This window comes from Mytilus californianus, unplaced genomic scaffold, assembly GCF_021869535.1.
Source record: "Mytilus californianus isolate M0D057914Y unplaced genomic scaffold, xbMytCali1.0.p SCAF_4, whole genome shotgun sequence".
In the NCBI taxonomy this organism is placed as follows: Eukaryota; Metazoa; Mollusca; class Bivalvia; order Mytilida; family Mytilidae; genus Mytilus; species Mytilus californianus.
In genome coordinates, this window is record NW_026262690.1 from 359720 (window position 1) to 379997 (window position 20278).

General features: G+C 35.2%; 1 protein-coding gene across 2 annotated transcripts in view; it reads left to right on the top strand.

The window, feature by feature from the left end:
- LOC127737232 (kinesin-like protein KIF28P) overlaps positions 1-20278 on the top strand; it is a 132611-nt gene that overhangs the window by 106456 nt on the left and 5877 nt on the right. Inside the window, exons 17-24 of one of the 2 annotated variants that reach the window (XM_052247769.1) lie at positions 2343-2480; positions 3416-3551; positions 6730-6815; positions 8407-8475; positions 11881-12000; positions 12461-12574; positions 13624-13779; positions 18459-18515. In XM_052247769.1, coding sequence (XP_052103729.1) covers positions 2343-2480; positions 3416-3551; positions 6730-6815; positions 8407-8475; positions 11881-12000; positions 12461-12574; positions 13624-13779; positions 18459-18515 — 876 coding nt within the window. Of the gene's footprint in view, positions 1-2342; positions 2481-3415; positions 3552-6729; positions 6816-8406; positions 8476-11822; positions 11856-11880; positions 12001-12460; positions 12575-13623; positions 13780-18458; positions 18516-20278 lie in introns of those variants that run through there. The other variant, XM_052247770.1, reaches the window with a different exon arrangement.

Below are 20278 nucleotides of genomic sequence, written 5' to 3' on the forward strand. Positions count from 1 at the left end.
CATAAATGACCCATTTTCTCTTGCAAGAATTTTTCTGAAATTCCAATTAAATGTGGATACATTTCGTATCATGCCAGGAAATACAGCAACTGGACATCATTTGTTTAACTTTGACGTCATTTGATTTGACGTCACGCCCTACATGCGATACAGGTTTAGTCATGCAATGCGGTGTAGATGATACAGACTGGAGAAAAGAACCTTTATTAAATATACAAAATTCTGTATTTAGTACTAAATGTATGATAAACAGAAATATCACATATACCATGTATACCAATAACAGCCTACAAATACATATTCCACATATACCATGTATACCAATAACAGCCTACAAATACATATTCCACATATACCATGTATACCAATAAGATCCTACAAATACATATTCCACATATACCATGTATACCAATAAGATCCTACAAATACATATTCCACATATACCATGTATACCAATAAGATCCTACAAATACATATTCCACATATACCATGTATACCAATAAGATCCTACAAATACATATTCCACATATACCATGTATACCAATAAGATCCTACAAATACATATTCCACATATACCATGTATACCAATAAGATCCTACAAATACATATTCCACATATACCATGTATACCAATAACAGCCTACAAATACATATTCCACATATACCATGTATACCAATAAGATCCTACAAATACATATTCCACATATACCATGTATACCAATAACAGCCTACAAATACATATTCCACATATACCATGTATACCAATAAGATCCTACAAATACATATTCCACATATACCATGTATACCAATAAGATCCTACAAATACATATTCCACATATACCATGTATACCAATAAGATCCTACAAATACATATTCCACATATACCATGTATACCAATAAGATCCTACAAATACATATTCCACATATACCATGTATACCAATAAGATCCTACAAATACATATTCCACATATACCATGTATACCAATAACACTTATTAACAGCCTACAAATACATATTCCACATATACCATGTATACCAATAAGATCCTACAAATACATATTCCACATATACCATGTATACCAATAAGAGCCTACAAATACATATTCCACATATACCATGTATACCAATAACAGCCTACAAATACATATTCCACATATACCATGTATACCAATAACAGCCTACAAATACATATTCCACATATACCATGTATACCAATAAGATCCTACAAATACATATTCCACATATACCATGTATACCAATAAGATCCTACAAATACATATTCCACATATACCATGTATACCAATAAGAGCCTACAAATACATATTCCACATATACCATGTATACCAATAACACTTATTAACAGCCTACAAATACATATTCCACATATACCATGTATACCAATAAGATCCTACAAATACATATTCCACATATACCATGTATACCAATAACAGCCTACAAATACATATTCCACATATACCATGTATACCAATAAGATCCTACAAATACATATTCCACATATACCATGTATACCAATAAGATCCTACAAATACATATTCCACATATACCATGTATACCAATAACAGCCTACAAATACATATTCCACATATACCATGTATACCAATAAGATCCTACAAATACATATTCCACATATACCATGTATACCAATAAGATCCTACAAATACATATTCCACATATACCATGTATATCAATAAGAGCCTACAAATACATATTCCACATATTTATACTGTAATAAATCAGCTGTCAGTCACAATATAAAACTCTCTGTCAAGTGTGGGCAGTGAACGAGTTCAAAAAGGTTTACTGTTTTGTTAAGTAGGTACAGAACACCTAAAGGAGTTAACTCTTTAAAAATCAGCTGAACGTTTTAATCACATACTATTAGTAAAGAGAAATCAAGCTTCTCAATGATCAAAATTATTGTTTATCAAACTGCTATATATCTAATGAAATTATTCCTGTAAATTGTGTGGTTCAAATTTCTTGAATTTTTCATATTTTTGTCAACAGGTCAAAGTGAATATTTTGTCAAAGTTTTAAGAAAAATTAAACGAATCAAATTTATTATTTTAGTCAAAGTGTTGGGTACCCCTTAAACAGGGGAATTATAAGGAAAAAGATTGTTTACATGACAAATGGACTAGATTGTACCAATAAACAGAAAGGTGACAGTTTTGAAGGTCTTTACTTAAATCTCAATTATTTTCATTTTGCCCTGTCAGAATTGTAATACCTGTAGATAATTTGTCTTATGATTTTTGTTCTACATATTGTCTCATCAATGATTAGTTGAATTTGGAAATATCATAGATTTCTGTTCTTTAGGTCATGGTGAAAATGTTGAACCCACAGACGGGAAATGAATGGATGTGGGATAGAAATAAGTTCATCAACAGAAAGTTCCTGATGCAGGAAATGTACCAGAACTATATTGAGGGAGATGATGACTGGGACTTACCGCAGGTGAGTAACTGGTGCAGATGTGGAATATGATGACTGGGACTTACATCAGGTGAGTAACTGGTTCAGATGATGGAGATGATGACTGGGACTTACCTCAGGTGAGTAACTAGTGCAGATGATGGAGATGATGACTGGGACTTACCTCAGGTGAGTAACTAGTGCTGATGAGGGAAATGATGACTTGGACAAACCTCAGGTGAGTAACTAGTACAGATGATGGAGATAATAACTGGGACTTCCCTCAGTTGAGTAACTGGTGCAGATGAGGGAGATTATGACTAGGACTTACCTCAAGTAAGTAAGTTAGTACAGATGAGAGAGATGATGACTGGGACTTCCCTCAGGTAAGTAACTGGTGCAGATGAGGGTTATGATGACTGGGACTTACCTCAGGTGAGTAACTGGTGCAGATGAGGGAGATGATGACTGGGACAAACCTCAGGTGAGTAACTGGTGCAGATGAGAGAGATGATGATTGGGACAAACTTCAGGTGAGTAACTGGTGTAGATGTGGGAGATTAGGACTGGGACTTACCTCAGGTGAGAAACTGGTGCAGATGAAGGAGATTATGACTAGGACTTATCTCAGGTAAGTAACTGTAGTAGATGAGGGAGATGATGACTGGGACATACCTCAGGTGAGTAACTGGTGCAGTCCACAAATTTTTGATAGTGTGGTTCAACCTTAAAAAGAGGAATAGAGCCTATGTTTGTCAATTTGTATGTCATTTAAAAAAAATTCCATTTTTTGTTAAGCAGCCAACATTGTCTAAGTAGATGTGGTATGAGTGCCAATGAGACAACTCTCCATCCAACTGTTCCAGATTTGAATGCATGGGAATGGGGTTGGAGGCAACTTTTTAAACATAAATTTGTGTCTTAACATATTTTTGTGTGCAACAACTTAATTCTTCTCTTACAATCTATTATTACAGGAGAAGGATCCATTCTGGGAACCAGCTGACACAGAACTGTTGCTGGGTACAGTCCACCTTCATCTTATGTCAGTAGCTCATAAACTAGACTCTGAGGAGACTCTAACCATCACAAACTATAAGGGTGTAGAACTAGGTAAATATGCTGCAGTTTCTTTCTGTTTTCCATCTGTGAAGGACTTGTCACTGTAAGGGTACTACATCTCATGTGGAGATATATGTTTATATATCTTTATACAAAGTATAATTTACTATATTCAATAAGATAGCTACTGACCAACGGTCATGGTTTACTGATGTGGGGATGACTGTTGGAGAATTGGTAGATATATCTTTAAACATACCCTTCTATTCTCGGGTATTTTGAATTTCTCAATTGTTTTAAGTTCACCAAGCAAGCAATTAAGTGTCAGGTAGATATTTGTCTCATTGAAAATCAAACCACATCTCATTATTTTTATAAACTTTGTCATCTTGTGGGGGAATAATATTTTCAGCTTATATGTTTTCAGAATTTTAACATGGGGGGGCTCAACATACAAATTGGGTATAGATGTCCCCCTGGGGTTTGAAAACTACCCCATTCATATATTGATTCATGCGAAAATCCCTACCCATTCATACATTTTCAAGCTATTATGACATCTTATTTAGACGTTAACCACATGGGATCATGAATATTATCAGATAAATAGATCAGAATCACAGTTTTGACAGACATCTCTAAAGATGATGAACATTTATGACCTACTGATATATAAATGTGTACCCATTGGTATATTACCTCTGTTAAATATCACCCTATTGGTATATTACCTCCATGAAATAGCACCCCACTGGTGTATTTGACATTCCAAAAGAGTGACCCATACCAGCAGCACATCTATGTATACTCTTATTAAGGATGACACACTCATCTCTATTCAGTGACCCATACCAGCATCACATCTGTGTTTACTCTTATCTAGGATGACACCCTTCTCATCTCTATTCAGTGACCCATACCAGCGGCACATCTGTGTTTACTCTTATCTAGGATGACACCCTTCTCATCTCTATTCAGTGACCCATACCAGCGGCACATCTGTGTTTACTCTTATTCAGGATGACACCCTTCTCATCTCTATTCAGTGACCCATACCAGCATCACATCTGTGTATACTCTTATCTAGGATGACACCCTTCTCATCTCTATTCAGTGACCCATACCAGCGGCACATCTGTGTATACTCTTATCTAGGATGACACCCTTCTCATCTCTATTCAGTGACCCATACCATCGGCACATCTGTGTATACTCTTATCTAGGATGACACCCTTCTCATCTCTATTCAGTGACCCATACCAGCGGCACATCTGTGTATACTCTTATCTAGAATGACACCCTTCTCATCTCTATTCAGTGACCCATACCAGCGGCACATCTGTGTATACTCTTATCTAGGATGACACCCTTCTCATCTCTATTCAGTGACCCATACCAGCGGCACATCTGTGTATACTCTTATCTAGGATGACACCCTTCTCATCTCTATTCAGTGACCCGTACCAGCGGCACATCTGTGTATACTCTTATCTAAGATGACACCCTTCTCATCTCTATTCAGTGACCCGTACCAGCGGCACATCTGTGTTTACTCTTATTTAGGATGACACCCTTCTCATCTCTATTCAGTGACCCATACCAGCGGCACATCTGTGTTTACTCTTATCTAGGATGACACCCTTCTCATCTCTATTCAGTGACCCATACCAGCATCACATCTGTGTATACTCTTATTTAGGATGACACCCTCTTCTCATCTCTATTCATTCTCATCTCTATTCAGTGACCCATACCAGCGGCACATCTGTGTATACTCTTATCTAGGATGACACCCTTCTCATCTCTATTCAGTGACCCATTCCAGCAGCACATCTGTGTATACTCTTATCTAGGATGACACCCTTCTCATCTCTATTCAGTGACCCATACCAGCGGCACATCTGTGTATACTCTTATCTAGGATGACACCCTTCTCATCTCTATTCAGTGACCCATACCAGCGGCACATCTGTGTATACTCTTATCTAGGATGACACCCTTCTCATCTCTATTCAGTGACCCATACCAGCGGCACATCTGTGTATACTCTTATCTAGGATGACACCCTTCTCATCTCTATTCAGTGACCCATACCAGCGGCACATCTGTGTATACTCTTATCTAGGATGACACCCTTCTCATCTCTATTCAGTGACCCATACCAGCGGCACATCTGTGTTTACTCTTATCTTGGATGACACCCTTCTCATCTCTATTCAGTGACCCATACCAGCGGCACATCTGTGTTTACTCTTATCTAGGATGACACCCTTCTCATCTCTATTCAGTGACCCATACCAGCGGCACATCTGTGTTTACTCTTATCTAGGATGACACCCTTCTCATCTCTATTCAGTGACCCATACCAGCGGCACATCGGTGTATACTCTTATCTAGGATGACACCCTTCTCATCTCTATTCAGTGACCCATACCAGCGGCACATCTGTGTATACTCTTATCTAGGATGACACCCTTCTCATCTCTATTCAGTGACCCATACCAGCATCACATCTGTGTATACTCTTATCTAGGATGACACCCTCTTCTCATCTCTATTCATTCTCATCTCTATTCAGTGACCCATACCAGCGGCACATCTGTGTATACTCTTATCTAGGATGACACCCTTCTCATCTCTATTCAGTGACCCATTCCAGCGGCACATCTGTGTATACTCTTATCTAGGATGACACCCTTCTCATCTCTATTCAGTGACCCATACCAGCGGCACATCTGTGTATACTCTTATCTAGGATGACACCCTTCTCATCTCTATTCAGTGACCCATACCAGCGGCACATCTGTGTATACTCTTATCTAGGATGACACCCTTCTCATCTCTATTCAGTGACCCATACCAGCGGCACATCTGTGTATACTCTTATCTAGGATGACACCCTTCTCATCTCTATTCAGTGACCCATACCAGCGGCACATCTGTGTATACTCTTATCTAGGATGACACCCTTCTCATCTCTATTCAGTGACCCATACCAGCGGCACATCTGTGTATACTCTTATCTAGGATGACACCCTTCTCATCTCTATTCAGTGACCCATACCAGCAGCACATCTGTGTATACTCCTATCTAGGATGACACCCTTCTCATCTCTACTCAGGGGTCCAATTTTTTTGTTCAGTAGGAGTATGGAGAAAACATAGTTTATGTTAGAGATTTGAATATCAGTGCATCCAAATCTAATAAGAAAAATGATGAATTTTACAGGACATATAGAATGTGCTATAGAGCCTTGTTCTGCTAAAGGAGGGCCCTTACCAGAGGATGATTTTGTAGATAGTCCTGATGAATTAGTAAGTAATTAATTATCATGAATTAGTTAGTAATCAATTATCATGAATTGTAGGTAATCAATTATCATGAATAAGTAAGTAATTAATTATTATAAATTAGTGAGTAATTAAAATATCATGAATTAGTAAATAATTAATTATAATTAATTAGTAAATAATTAATTATAATTAATTAGTAAATAATTAATTATAATTAATTAGTAAATAATTAATTACCATTAATTAGTAAGTAATTAATTATCATGAATTAGTGAGTAATAAGAATATCATTACTAAGTAAATAATTGATTATCATAAATTAGTATTTAATTTATTATCATGAATTAGTGATTAATTAATAATCATGAATAAGTAAGTAATTAATGAGTAATTAATTATCATGAATGAGTAAGTTATTGATTATCTAATATTAGAAAGTAATTAATTCTCATTAATTAGAATTTGAAAATATCCTGAATTTGTAAGTAATTAATTATCCTTAATTAGTAAGTAACTAATTATCATGAATTAGAAAGTAATGTTTTATCATGAATTGTATGTAATTAATTATCATGAATTAGTAAGTAATTAATTATCATAAATTAGTATTTAATTAATTATCATGCATAAGAAAGTAATTAATTATTATTAATTAGTAAGTAATTAATTATGTTTTTGAAATTAAAACTTAGGTCAGTCTGATACAATTTTATTTTGACTACATATATTCTATATGTATACATTCTATATGTATACAAGATGAACTTTATTCTCACAAAACTACATGTCATAGTTACAGAGAAAATATATATCTACAATTACATATATGTATGAATGTCAAAGTCTGCACTTAACATAGGATTTGGAGGCCAAAGTCTGCACTTAACATAGGATTGGGAGGCCAAAGTCTACACTTGACATAGGATTGGAATGTCAAAGTCTACACTTGACATAGGATTGGAATGTCAAAGTCTACACTTGACATAGGATTGGAATGTCAAAGTCTACACTTGACATAGGATTAGAATGCCATAGTCTACACTTTACATTAGATATGAGTGTAACTCAGTAGAATTACTTTGCATCACGTGTCAATCCATATTTATTACTTGATCAGATTGATTTTTGGAGCATTTTGAATAGCAAATTATAGACTCTACTCTTCTGCCTATGGCATTTGAAGTGGTAAAGTGGGGAAGTCTGTCAAAACAAAACCTATAGTTTGTATTGAATTGATTGGGATAGACTGAAATTTGTCAGATTTGCTTTGTCACAGGTGAAGTTTTGTGTAGATCAGATAATTTGTAGATAGTTGGTGACTTGGATAGGACAAATTTTGTTTGATTGATGGCTGTTTAATGTCCAGTGGCAAATATGTAATGCATATTCAGGACTATAACATGTTAATGAGATATAGATATATCCTTTTGTGTACAAGACCAACATAATTAGCCAGAATTTACTAAATGGCTTACAAGAAGTCTTCCTAGTTTGAATATTCAAATATTTTTCATGAAAAATGTGTATAATTACATATTTCATTCAATGAATTATGCCTTGATAGACACTATGTACAGAATACACATAAAACATGTAACACTTTATTTTGCAGATTGGTCAGGAGCTTCATTTCAAGATGAAAATTAATCATGCCAGAGGTCTTCCCCAGAATATCGCCAAAGTAAGATTTTCTTTTATTAATCATATTTGCTTACCTGGTCAAAAAGTCAGAATTCCACCAAACTTTCACAAATTGCTCTACAAAATATGAATTTTTGTACCTGCTAATTTATTTTAGGGTTTCCCATGACAAATGGCTTTTAATTATTTGGAGACAGATGGCAACAAACAGCTTCCTTGGAAGATTTAATGTGACACACATTTCAATATTTCAATTTTTAGTCTTCCCCTATGTATTCAATAATTACAATGTTCCACCAACTAAAAGTGCCATTTTATTAGAAAATTCACCCAAAACATTTGTACCACTGTGTTCCACCTGCTATTGCTGCTGTCAGTGTAAAAGTGTAATGTTGACTGTAAAAAGTGAGTCCATTTATCAGTAAAATACAAAATTTTTAAAAAATCAAACATTTTCTTCAATATTTATCTTAAAGATTAACTTCTATCCAAGTTTCATAACACTCCACAGTTGCCTATAATTGCTTACATCCACTTCATTTAAACACTGGTGGATAGTTCTCTTTGGCAATCATACCACATCTCCTTATTTTTACATGAAATTTTACCAATTTCTGAAAAATGAAAGAAATATATTTTGTCTTGGACATTATCTCATAATCATAAAAAACTTTTGCCAATGTTTTATATAATTCTATGAAGGTTGGACAAATTACCTGATGTGAAATTTAATAGTTGATAACTTCTATGTCATTTGGTCTCTCATACCACATCTACTTGTTCCTATATTTAACCCCAGACTGTATCTACTTGTTAACTGCAACAAAATTAAGTCCTTATATCAGTAAAGCAGTAAAATACGGAAAAATGAAAAAAAAATATTTTTGATTATTTTACTCTGGGAATTGTCTTTTGGTCTTTAAAAAACTTCTGTCTTATGTAGAATACCATGAAGGTTTAACAAAATTCTTGATGATTGAAAAACTTTTAACATTTGACTGCATCTTAATGTTAACTGGAAAAAAAATAAGTCCATTTATCAGGAAAATATAGAGAAATGAAAATAAAATTTTCAAAACTTTGCTCTAGATACTGTCTTTTGGTCATACAAGTAATAGCTTTTCGAAAAAAGCTAGCCGTCTCTTAGCTGATAAAAGTGGAAAGTGTTCTCGCTTTGTAGATTAATTCATTCAGAATAGCCTTGCATATTAATCAACACATTTTACCACACACGTTATGAAGCCGTAGTATATCGTTTAATGTTGTGTGTCAAATAAGGTCCTTATCGTATTAATCCTTCAAATCATGGTTGTAAATGCTTTACATGTTTGTCAAACAATTCATTCTCTCATCATGAAATATCATAACCATGTTCAAGTTTTCTTATATTTTTCATGTATAAAATGTACGTAACAGTGAACGACTGGATTCATGGATTGAATGTGAAACAATCATGTGCGTGTTAACAAAACATCAGGAGATTCCGCTATTTATAGATAAAGTTTACCTGTGTATCGACATGCATGATTTGTGACTAGGCAAGATTTAATTGCTAAAATAGAGAGTACAAATCCGATACTCTACGGGATTGAAAGACATTTACTAGGTTTGGATTGTCCCAACCAATCAACGAACTTTAATTATTCACGTCTCAGTAATATCTTCCAATCGGTAGTAAGAAGCATTCAGCCTGCAGATTGTCCATCGTTCAATTCTTAATAACGTCTCCGAGGAGACCTTAAAAAAAGCTTCTGTCCAAAATTTCATGAAGATTTGACAAAGTTATTAATGACTGAAAACTTTAACCTTAGACTGTATTTAATGTTAACTGTAAAAAAGTCATGTCCATCCAATTGTAAATTTCAGAAAAATGAAAATAAATTCTGAAACATTAAATTATGCTGAACAAAAATCATATAAATCCTATAGAGGGTCAATAAGTTCCAAATGATCTCCTTTAAAGTTTTAGGCTGAGAATTCAATGGTATTTGGTATGCATTTGTATAAGCATTAGCACTTCTCATTTCCAAAGAGGTTATTCAATCTTGACCCTGCAGCTTCAGTCATGGTTCATTGACTGAATGTTTTGCAAAGTTAACAAGTTAAAGTGTTGCCTTTTAAGCTCACCGGGGCCCGAAGGGCCCCATGTGAGCTTATGCCATCACTTGGCATCCGTCGTCTGTCGTCATCGTCTGTCGATGTAAACTATTTCAAAAATCTTCTCCTCTAGGAGTATCTAGTTTATAAAGTGTATCCGAAGTTTTGATCCATCGACAAACATGGCCGCCATGGCTAAAAATAGAACATAGGGGTCAAATGCAGTTTTTGGCTGATATCTCAAAAACTAGAGCTTTTAGAGCAAATCTGACATTGGGTAAAATTGTTCAATTGGTCAAGATCTGTCAGCTCTGAAATTTTCAGAGGAATGGAACAACCCATTGTTGGGTTGCTGCCACAGAATTGGTAGTTTTAACAAAATTTTGCAGTTTTTTGTTATTATTTTGAATATTATTATAGATATATATAAACTGTAAGCAGCAATAATGTTCAGCAAAGTAAGATCTACAAAAAAGTTAATATGACCGTAATTGTCAATTGACCCCTTAAGGAGTTATTGCCCTTTAAAGACAATTTTACACAATTTGTTCATCAAGTTTGCTAACATTTAAAAATCTTCTCTGAAACTACTGGGCCAATTACCTTCAAACTTTAACTAAATGTTCCTTAGGGTATCTTGTTTATAAATTATATCCGAAGTTTGTATCCATCGACAAACATGGCCGCCATGTCTAAAAATAGAACATAAGGGTCAAATGCAGTTTTTGGCTTATATCTCAAAAACTAAATCTTTTAGAGCAAATGTGACATGGGGTAAAATTGTTTAATTGGTCAAGATCTATCGGCCCTGAAATTATCAGATGTATCGAACAACCCATTGTTGGGTTGCTGCCACCGAATTGGTAGTTTTAATAAAATTTTGCAGTTTTTTGTTATCATTTTGAATATTATTATAGATAAATATAAACTGTAAGCAGCAATAATGTTCAGCAAAGTAAGATCTACAAAAAAGTTGATATGACCAAAATTGTCAATTGACCCCTTAAGGAGTTATTGCCCTTTAAAGACAATTTTACACAATTTGTTCATCAAGTTTGCTAACATTTAAAAATCTTCTCCTCTGAAATACAGGTGAGCCATTTAGGCTCTTGAGAGCCTCTTGTTAATTTCAACAGTTGCTTTATGCTATCAAAATTTTATAAAGGCGAGACATATTATTGCCAGTACAAAGTTAACTCATAATAAGGAATTAATTTCACCTTCTTTTACAGATTTATTGCCAGTACAAAGTTTATCCATAATAGTGATTTATTTGACCTTCTCTTACAGAGTTATTGCCAGTACAAAGTTTATCCATAATAGTGATTTATTTGACCTTCTCTTACAGAGTTATTGCCAGTACAAAGTTTATCTAGATAATGAATATGTGAAAACACCAGAAGTAGAAAGCATGAATCCAAACTTTACTCATGAAAAACTTTTCCATTTTAAACCAGTCACTCAGCAAGTAAGTATATAGGAACATAGATTTATTATACACTGGAATCAAAGTTCTATAATATGTCTAAAAGAATAGTTTAAACATAAGTCAATGAGACAGCAACCTAACAATACATATATAGACTAAAGACATCTAGTTATATTGATATTTTCTTATGTATAATAAATGTACTTTTACTAACTACAAGCAGATAGTAAAATATCTAAAATTTCAGTAACAATTGAGAAATAAAGGAAAAATGTTTTATAAAAATAATCGAATATTCTGAAAATCATTTTGAGTGTTTGCATTGATTGGATAATAAAGAATTTTATAGAACAGATAATGTGGCCTATAGATATAAGGTTGACTATATCTTGTATATGTGATTACAGTCTTTTGAAAAATAAGGGGCATATAAACTAGTCCCTTATTTAACATTAGTAAAGTTTTAATTAATACCTGTACATGTATTTCTATACTATAGCTTGTTGGCTACCTCCAAGATTCAGCCATAGTGATAGAAGTCTGGGGTAGACAGAAAGGAGAAGGGGGAAGTAAGGGAACTTCAGCACCAATTAAAGCACCAGCAAAAGTTGAGGTAAGATTAAAGCCAGGGTAGACAGAAAGGAGAAAAGCAAAGTAAGGGATCTTCAGCCACAACTGACGCAGTAGCAATAGTTGTGGTAAGGTTAAAGTCAGAGGTAGGAAGAAAGGAGGAGAGCAAAGAAAGAAATCTTCAGCCATAACTGAAGCAGAAGCAATAGTTGTGGTAAGATTTAAGTCTGGGGTAGACAGAAAGGAAAAGGGGAAGGGAGGGATCTTCAGCAACAACTGAAGCAATAGCAATAGTTGTGGTAAGGTTAAAGTCAGAGGTAGACTGAAAGGAGGAAAGCAAAGTAAGAAATCTTCAGCCACAACTGAAGCAATAGCAATAGTTGCAGTAAGATTTAAGTCGGGGGTAGACAAAAAGGAGAAAAGGGAAGTAAGGGATCTTTAGGTACGGTTCAAGTCTTAGTAGACAGAAAGAAAACTGGAGAAGTAAGGGATCTTCTGCACTGGTGAACAAACCAGCTAAAGTTGGGGTATGGTTAAAGTCTTAGTTGACAGAAAGATATCTTGAGAAGTAAGGGATCTTCTGCACTTTTGAACAAACCTACTGAAGTTGGAGTATGGTTAAAGTCTTAGTAGACAGAAAAGAAGCTAGAGAAGGGTCTTTTGCATCCATTAAAGCATTAACTTAACAGAAGGTTTGATTAAGAATTGAGGCAGACATAATTTAGATGGGGAAGTCTGCACCAGACGAAGAATCAATTGAAGTTGAGGAAAGTTTTAGTAGACAGTTTGAAATATAGAGTAAATTTCTCTCAGCATTTTCCACAAAATAAACAGCCCTCTTTGTTCAATACATTGCCATTTTGTCACTTACTAACTTGGTTAAATTTTTGTAATCATATGCTCTCGCTCTGCAAATACTTTTTTTCATTAGATATTTAACAGTTTTTCTTATTTATTATATTTGAAGAAGAATTTTAATTCAAACTTCTGTATTGTTACTTTTGTTAACTAGTATATAGTTTTGACATATCGAAATTTATAATGGCAAACTGTGATTGTATTAATTTTCTCAGCTATCTAATTTTGATTCAGAAAAAAGAACAACAGACAAAGAAGGATGTAGGACCAGCCAAGCCTGCTGTTGCAGCATCTGCTGCGACTGTATCAAACAATGATACTCAGACCAAGAAAATGGCAGATGAGGTTAACATGTACAAGAAAAAAGCTGCTGACTCGGAAAAGAAAATGGTAAGTTTTCAGACTAATTCTAGAAGCTTGTCATTCAAATGATGTCTATGTTTGGCATATTTTCCCACTTTCATATCATTTTCCATGCACATTGTTACTCCAGTATTTATTTGAAGCAATTTCTAGGAAGAAATAGAGAATACTATTTTATAACAGAATTCAATGAAATGTACAAATCAAAAGTCTATTTCACAAATTGGCTTTCTTGCATAAAACTAAACAAAACAAAAGACCAAAATACTGTATGATATTTCAAACAATCTTATGCTTACAAAAAGCAAACAATAGACTGTTCTTGTTCTTGTTTGTCTTTTGACAGATTCAAAATAATGAAGTTCCTTGGTAAATGTTATCTTCTGAGTAAGAAAAAGAGTAGCAACTATTGAGTAGATATTGTTATATTTAGCTTTGTATTAACAGTTTGGTCCAGCCTAATCAGGTTTCCAGCATTTAAAGCTCAAGAGTATATAATTTCTCATTAGATTGATCTCAATGAAATACTGTGATTTCCACTCAAATAAAAACTGATAATTTTACATGAGACAAAAGATACCAAAGGGATATTCAAACTCATAAGTCCAAAACAAACTGACAATGCCCTAGCAAAAAAAGAAAAATGACCAAAATACACACAACAGTACACAAAAGGGTAAGCAGATCCTGCTCCACATGAGGCATCTGTTGTTTTGCTCATTTAAGTTCAAACTCTGTGATAAGTCTAAATCAGTAGGTCACATTTGAGGAAAAGAGGACAGGATTGTGGTTACAACAATTCCAACATATCCATATATATTGCAGTCCACTAACTTGTGATGCAGTCCGTAGCATTTTCGAAGGGATAATTTCATCCTCATCACTTGGAACTGTTGTTTTAATAGCTTCCTTATAAGCAGTTCCTTGTAAGCAGCAACACGTTATCATGGAAATCATGATATGAAATGCAAGCTCTGGAATATTGTATCAGGAGATCAAATATCTACAATTCATTTCTGCTTTTAACTTAGAAACGCCTTGGAGTAATGAAACTTGATATGCTGTGCTCTTACGTGCCTGCAAACATTTTTAACCCTGCCCATTCTGTATAAGCCTGTCCCAAGTCAGAGCCCTTAATTCAGACATTGTTGTTTGTTGCTGTATGTCATATTTGTGAATTGTTTATTGTTTTACATTTTTCATTTCGGGGCCTTTTATAGCTAGCTATGCAGTATGGGTTTTGCTCATTGAAGAAGGCCATACCTATAGTTCCTTACCTTCTACATCATTTTATCTCTGGTAGAGAGTTGTCTTATTGAAAATCATGTGTCAATTTTTTTTTTTATGATAAGTCATCCCTCCTAGAAGATGTATAACATACAAGAAAGAAAAACATACAGTGAAAGTCAGGGTCAAAAAATTACTTCATATGTGCATATGTACAAAAATCCTTTCCACTCTAACTATCATATCCTTGGAGTTCAGTTATAAAACTTAGGATGATACTGTGAAAATCTTGGTCAAAATCTGTGCATATACATTAAATCTTGTTTCCCCTTTCTAACTTAAAAACCCCTTGGTTAATAAAACCTGAAATGATTAATCATCACTTCATAAAGGTGAAAAAAGGAATTAAATTATACATTGAAAAATAAACCTAGTTCAACTAAGTCACCCCTGTTCTGTCTGTCTGTGATGTACAAATATTTGTTCAGCTCCCTAACTTTAAGACCCCTTGGAGTTTTGGGATGCAATAATAATGCATCAGTAACATTACAGCCTTCTGTGGATATTACCCTGATTACATCTAATTTGCATCACAATTTACCTGTTTACTTGCTTGTCTGTCTGTGATGGCTCCTCCACAATTTACCTGTTTACTTGCTCGTCTGTCTGTGATGGCTCCTCCACAATTTACCTGTTTACTTGCTTGTCTGTCTGTGATGGCTCCTCCACAATTTACCTGTTTACTTGCTCTTCCGTGTGTGATGGCTCCACCATGATTTATCTGTTTACTTGCTTTTCTGTCTGTGATGGCTCCTCCACATTTTACCTGCTTACTTGCTCGTCTGTCTGTGATGGCTCCTCCACATTTTACCTGCTTACTTGCTTGTCTGTCTGTGATGGCTCCTCCACAATTTACCTGTTTACTTGCTTGTCTGTCTGTGATGGCTCCTCCACATTTTACCTGCTTACTTGCTCGTCTGTCTGTGATGGCTCCTCCACAATTTACCTGTTTACTTGCTTGTCTGTCTGTGATGGCTCCTCCACATTTTACCTGCTTACTTGCTCGTCTGTCTGTGATGACTCCTCCACAATTTACCTGTTTACTTGCTTTTCTGTCTGTGATGGCTCCTCCACATTTTACCTGCTTACTTGCTTTTCTGTCTGTGATGGCTCCTCCACAATTTATCTGCTTACTTGCTCGTCTGTCTGTGATGGCTCCTCCACAATTTACCTGTTTACTTGCTTTTCTGTCTGTGATGGCTCCTCCACAATTTACCTGTTTACTTGCTTTTCTGTCTGTGATGGCTCCTCCACAATTTACCTGTTTACTTGCTCGTCTGTCTGTGATGGCTCCTCCACAATTTACCTGTTTACTTGCTCGTCTGTCTGTGATTGCTCCTCCACAATTTACCTGTTTACTTGCTCATCTGTCTGTGATGGCTCCTCCACAATTTACCTGTTTACTTGATCGTCTGTCTGTGATGGCTCCTCCACAATTTACCTGTTTACTTGCTCTTCCATGTGTGATGGCTCCACCATGATTTATCTGTTTACTTGCTTTTCTGTCTGTGATGGCTCCTCCACAATTTACCTGTTTACTTGCTTGTCTGTCTGTGATGGCTCCTCCACATTTTACCTGCTTACTTGCTCGTCTGTCTGTGATGGCTCCTCCACAATTTACCTGTTTACTTGCTTTTCTGTCTGTGATGGCTCCTCCACAATTTATCTGCTTACTTGCTCGTCTGTCTGTGATGGCTCCTCCACAATTTACCTGTTTACTTGCTCGTCTGTCTGTGATGGCTCCTCCACATTTTACCTGCTTACTTGCTCGTCTGTCTGTGATGGCTCCTCCACATTTTACCTGCTTACTTGCTCGTCTGTCTGTGATGGCTCCTCCACAATTTACCTGTTTACTTGCTTGTCTGTCTGTGATGGCTCCTCCACAATTTACCTGTTTACTTGCTTGTCTGTCTGTGATGGCTCCTCCACAATTTACCTGTTTACTTGCTTGTCTGTCTGTGATGGCTCCTCCACATTTTACCTGCTTACTTGCTCATCTGTCTGTGATGGCTCCTCCACAATTTACCTGTTTACTTGCTTTTCTGTCTGTGATGGCTCCTCCACATTTTACCTGCTTACTTGCTCGTCTGTCTGTGATGGCTCCTCCACAATTTATCTGTTTACTTGCTTTTCTGTCTGTGATTGCTCCTCCACAATTTACCTGTTTACTTGCTTGTCTGTCTGTGATGGCTCCTCCACAATTTACCTGTTTACTTGCTTTTCTGTCTGTGATGGCTCCTCCACAATTTACCTGTTTACTTGCTTGTCTGTCTGTGATGGCTCCTCCACAACTTACCTGTTTACTTGCTTTTCTGTCTGTGATGGCTCCTCCACAATTTACCTGTTTACTTGCTTGTCTGTCTGTGATGGCTCCTCCACAATTTACCTGTTTACTTGCTTTTCTGTCTGTGATGGCTCCTCCACAATTTACCTGTTTACTTGCTTGTCTGTCTGTGATGGCTCCTCCACAATTTACCTGTTTACTTGCTTTTCTGTCTGTGATGGCTCCTCCACAATTTATCTGTTTACTTGCTTTTCTGTCTGTGATTGCTCCTCCACAATTTACCTGTTTACTTGCTTGTCTGTCTGTGATGGCTCCTCCACCATTTTACCTGCTTACTTGCTCCTCTGTCTGTGATGGCTCCTCCAGGATTTACATGTTTACTTGCTTGTCTGTCTGTGTTGGCTCCTCGAGGATTTACATGTTTACTTGCTCCTCTGTCTGTGATGGCTCCTCCAGGATTTACATGTTTACTTGCTCCTCTGTCTGTGATGGCTCCTCAACAATTTACCTGTTTACTTGCTCGTCTTTCTGTGATGGCTCCTCCACGATTTACCTGTTTACTTGTCTGTCTATCTGTGATGGCTCTTCCACAATTTACCTGTTTTATTGCTTGTCTGTCTGTGATGGCTACTCTCTGATCACTATCCTTTAGGTAAATTGTGAAATCCTCTTATGAGAATTAATGTTTTGTGTGCCCACTTGTTAGATATTTTGGGATATTTGAGTTCTTGTATTATTTATTTTATGATTACAGCAATTTTTGTTTTAAACATTCTGTATAGTTGTGTATTTTAATAATGTAAATACATCATTCATTGTGTTGAATTAAGATTTTTCTTTAGGCACAATTGAAAATTTATACATTTGCCTTTCTTTATTTATTAACGTTTATAAGAGATTGATTTAAATTAATGTATTGCATGTGTCAGTCTCTTTTTGTTGTTATAGGGATGAGTAATAAGTGTTGTATAATTGGAGATATAAAAATAGTCTTAACTGGATGAGTTTGGGAAGATCTTCCTTGGCTCGGTCGATTAGAGTGCTGCCTTTAGATCCCCAGATTGTGGTCTCTAATCCTGCTGGTACCATCCATGTATTTTCACGATATAATTGTAGTAATGTGTCTTTTTTACAGACTGATGTTCAACAGTTCTTGGCTAACAAGAAAAACCAAGGAGTTACCCAGATTTCTGTAAGTAATTTATTAAACAATTAGGGAGTGCTTTTACATAGAAAAGGGAGAAGAAATAAAGACATTATTCGTCATATTTTTGTGTTATATTGAATTGTTGGCACATCATCTTTTGATGTATTCAGATTTCAATATAAACCTAATATTTTGTTACCCTTTATATGTAAAAAAAATGTTTCAAAACAGTTCCTTTTAAAAAAATAGGCTCCTGACTTGGGACAGGCGCAAAAATGTGGCGGGGTTAAACATGTTTTGGGAGATCTCAACCCTCCCCCTATACCTCTAGCCAATGTAGAATAAAGAAACACATAGCAATACGCACAGTAAAACTCAGTTTAAAAGAGTCCGATGTCAGAATAGGTAACAAAAGAAACTAAGCAAAATGACAATGATACATAAATGAACAAAGGACTACTAGCAGTTACTGACATGCCAGCTCCATACCTCAATTAAACTGATTGAAAGATTATGTCTTCATCATATGAAAATCAAGTACAATCCCTCCCGTTAGGGGTTTAGTATCATAACCCCTATCATGCCAACAACTAGTTTTAGAATTAATGTGTTTATTTCCGATGCAAAGACCCAATGAGTGAATCAATATTAATACCAAAATTTGCAATTCTTAATGACTTGACAACAGTATCGTAACTATAACCTTTCCGAATAAGTCTGTTTAAAGGTTTGGTTAGCTTTTGAGGTGAATGCCGACATTTTTGTGCTTTGTAAAGAGTATTACCATAAAATATTGGATGTGAAATACCTGAACGTATAAGATGTCTGCATGTTGATTTATATTTACGAATGATGTCCTTGTACCGATGATAAAATTTAGTAAATGTTTTGACTCTTTTGTGATATTGAAAACCCTGATGTAATAATTTTTCAGTAATACAGAGATTTCTTTCGTTGAAATCAAATACTTTGTTATATACACGAGCGAATCGAACAAGTTGAGATATATAAACACCATAAGATTGCGACAAGACAGGAACTGGTACTGGATCAGTATTATACCCAGTGCAACATATTCTGTATCCTGAAGGATTTTTAAGTTCTTGATAAAATGTCCTAATCATGAAAACCATTAAAATTAAAATAAGAAGATGGTGTATCAGCGCCAATGAGAAAAATATTCACCATGTGAAAGCAAATATAGGTCAAAGTACGACCATAGTTGAAATGATCCCTTACTAAAACACTTTGATCCTAGTCATTTCTAAATCAAATTCTGAAATGTGGTGACCCCTAATAGATAGTATGAAATTGTAATAAAGTAATGAAAAGATAATATGAAATAACTGGTTGTCTTCTGACAAAGTAATCAAGGATAACATGAAATTACTGGTTGTCTTTTGACAAAGTAATCAAAGAAAACATGAAATTACTGGTTGTTTTCTGACAAAGTAATCAAAGATAACATGAAATTACTGGTTGTCTTCTGACAAAGTAATCAAAGAAAACATGAAATTACTGGTTGTCTTCTGACAAAGTAATCAAAGATAACATGAAATTACTGGTCGTCTTTTGACAAAGTAATCAAGGATAACATGAAATTACTGGTTGTCTTCTGACAAAGTAATCAAAGATAACATGAAATTACTGGTTGTTTTCTGACAAAGTAATCAAAGATAACATGAAATTACTGGTTGTCTTCTGACAAAGTAATCAAAGAAAACATGAAATTACTGGTTTTCTTCTGACAAAGTAAGCAAAGATAGCATGAAATTACTGGTTGTCTTTTGACAAAGTAATCAAGGATA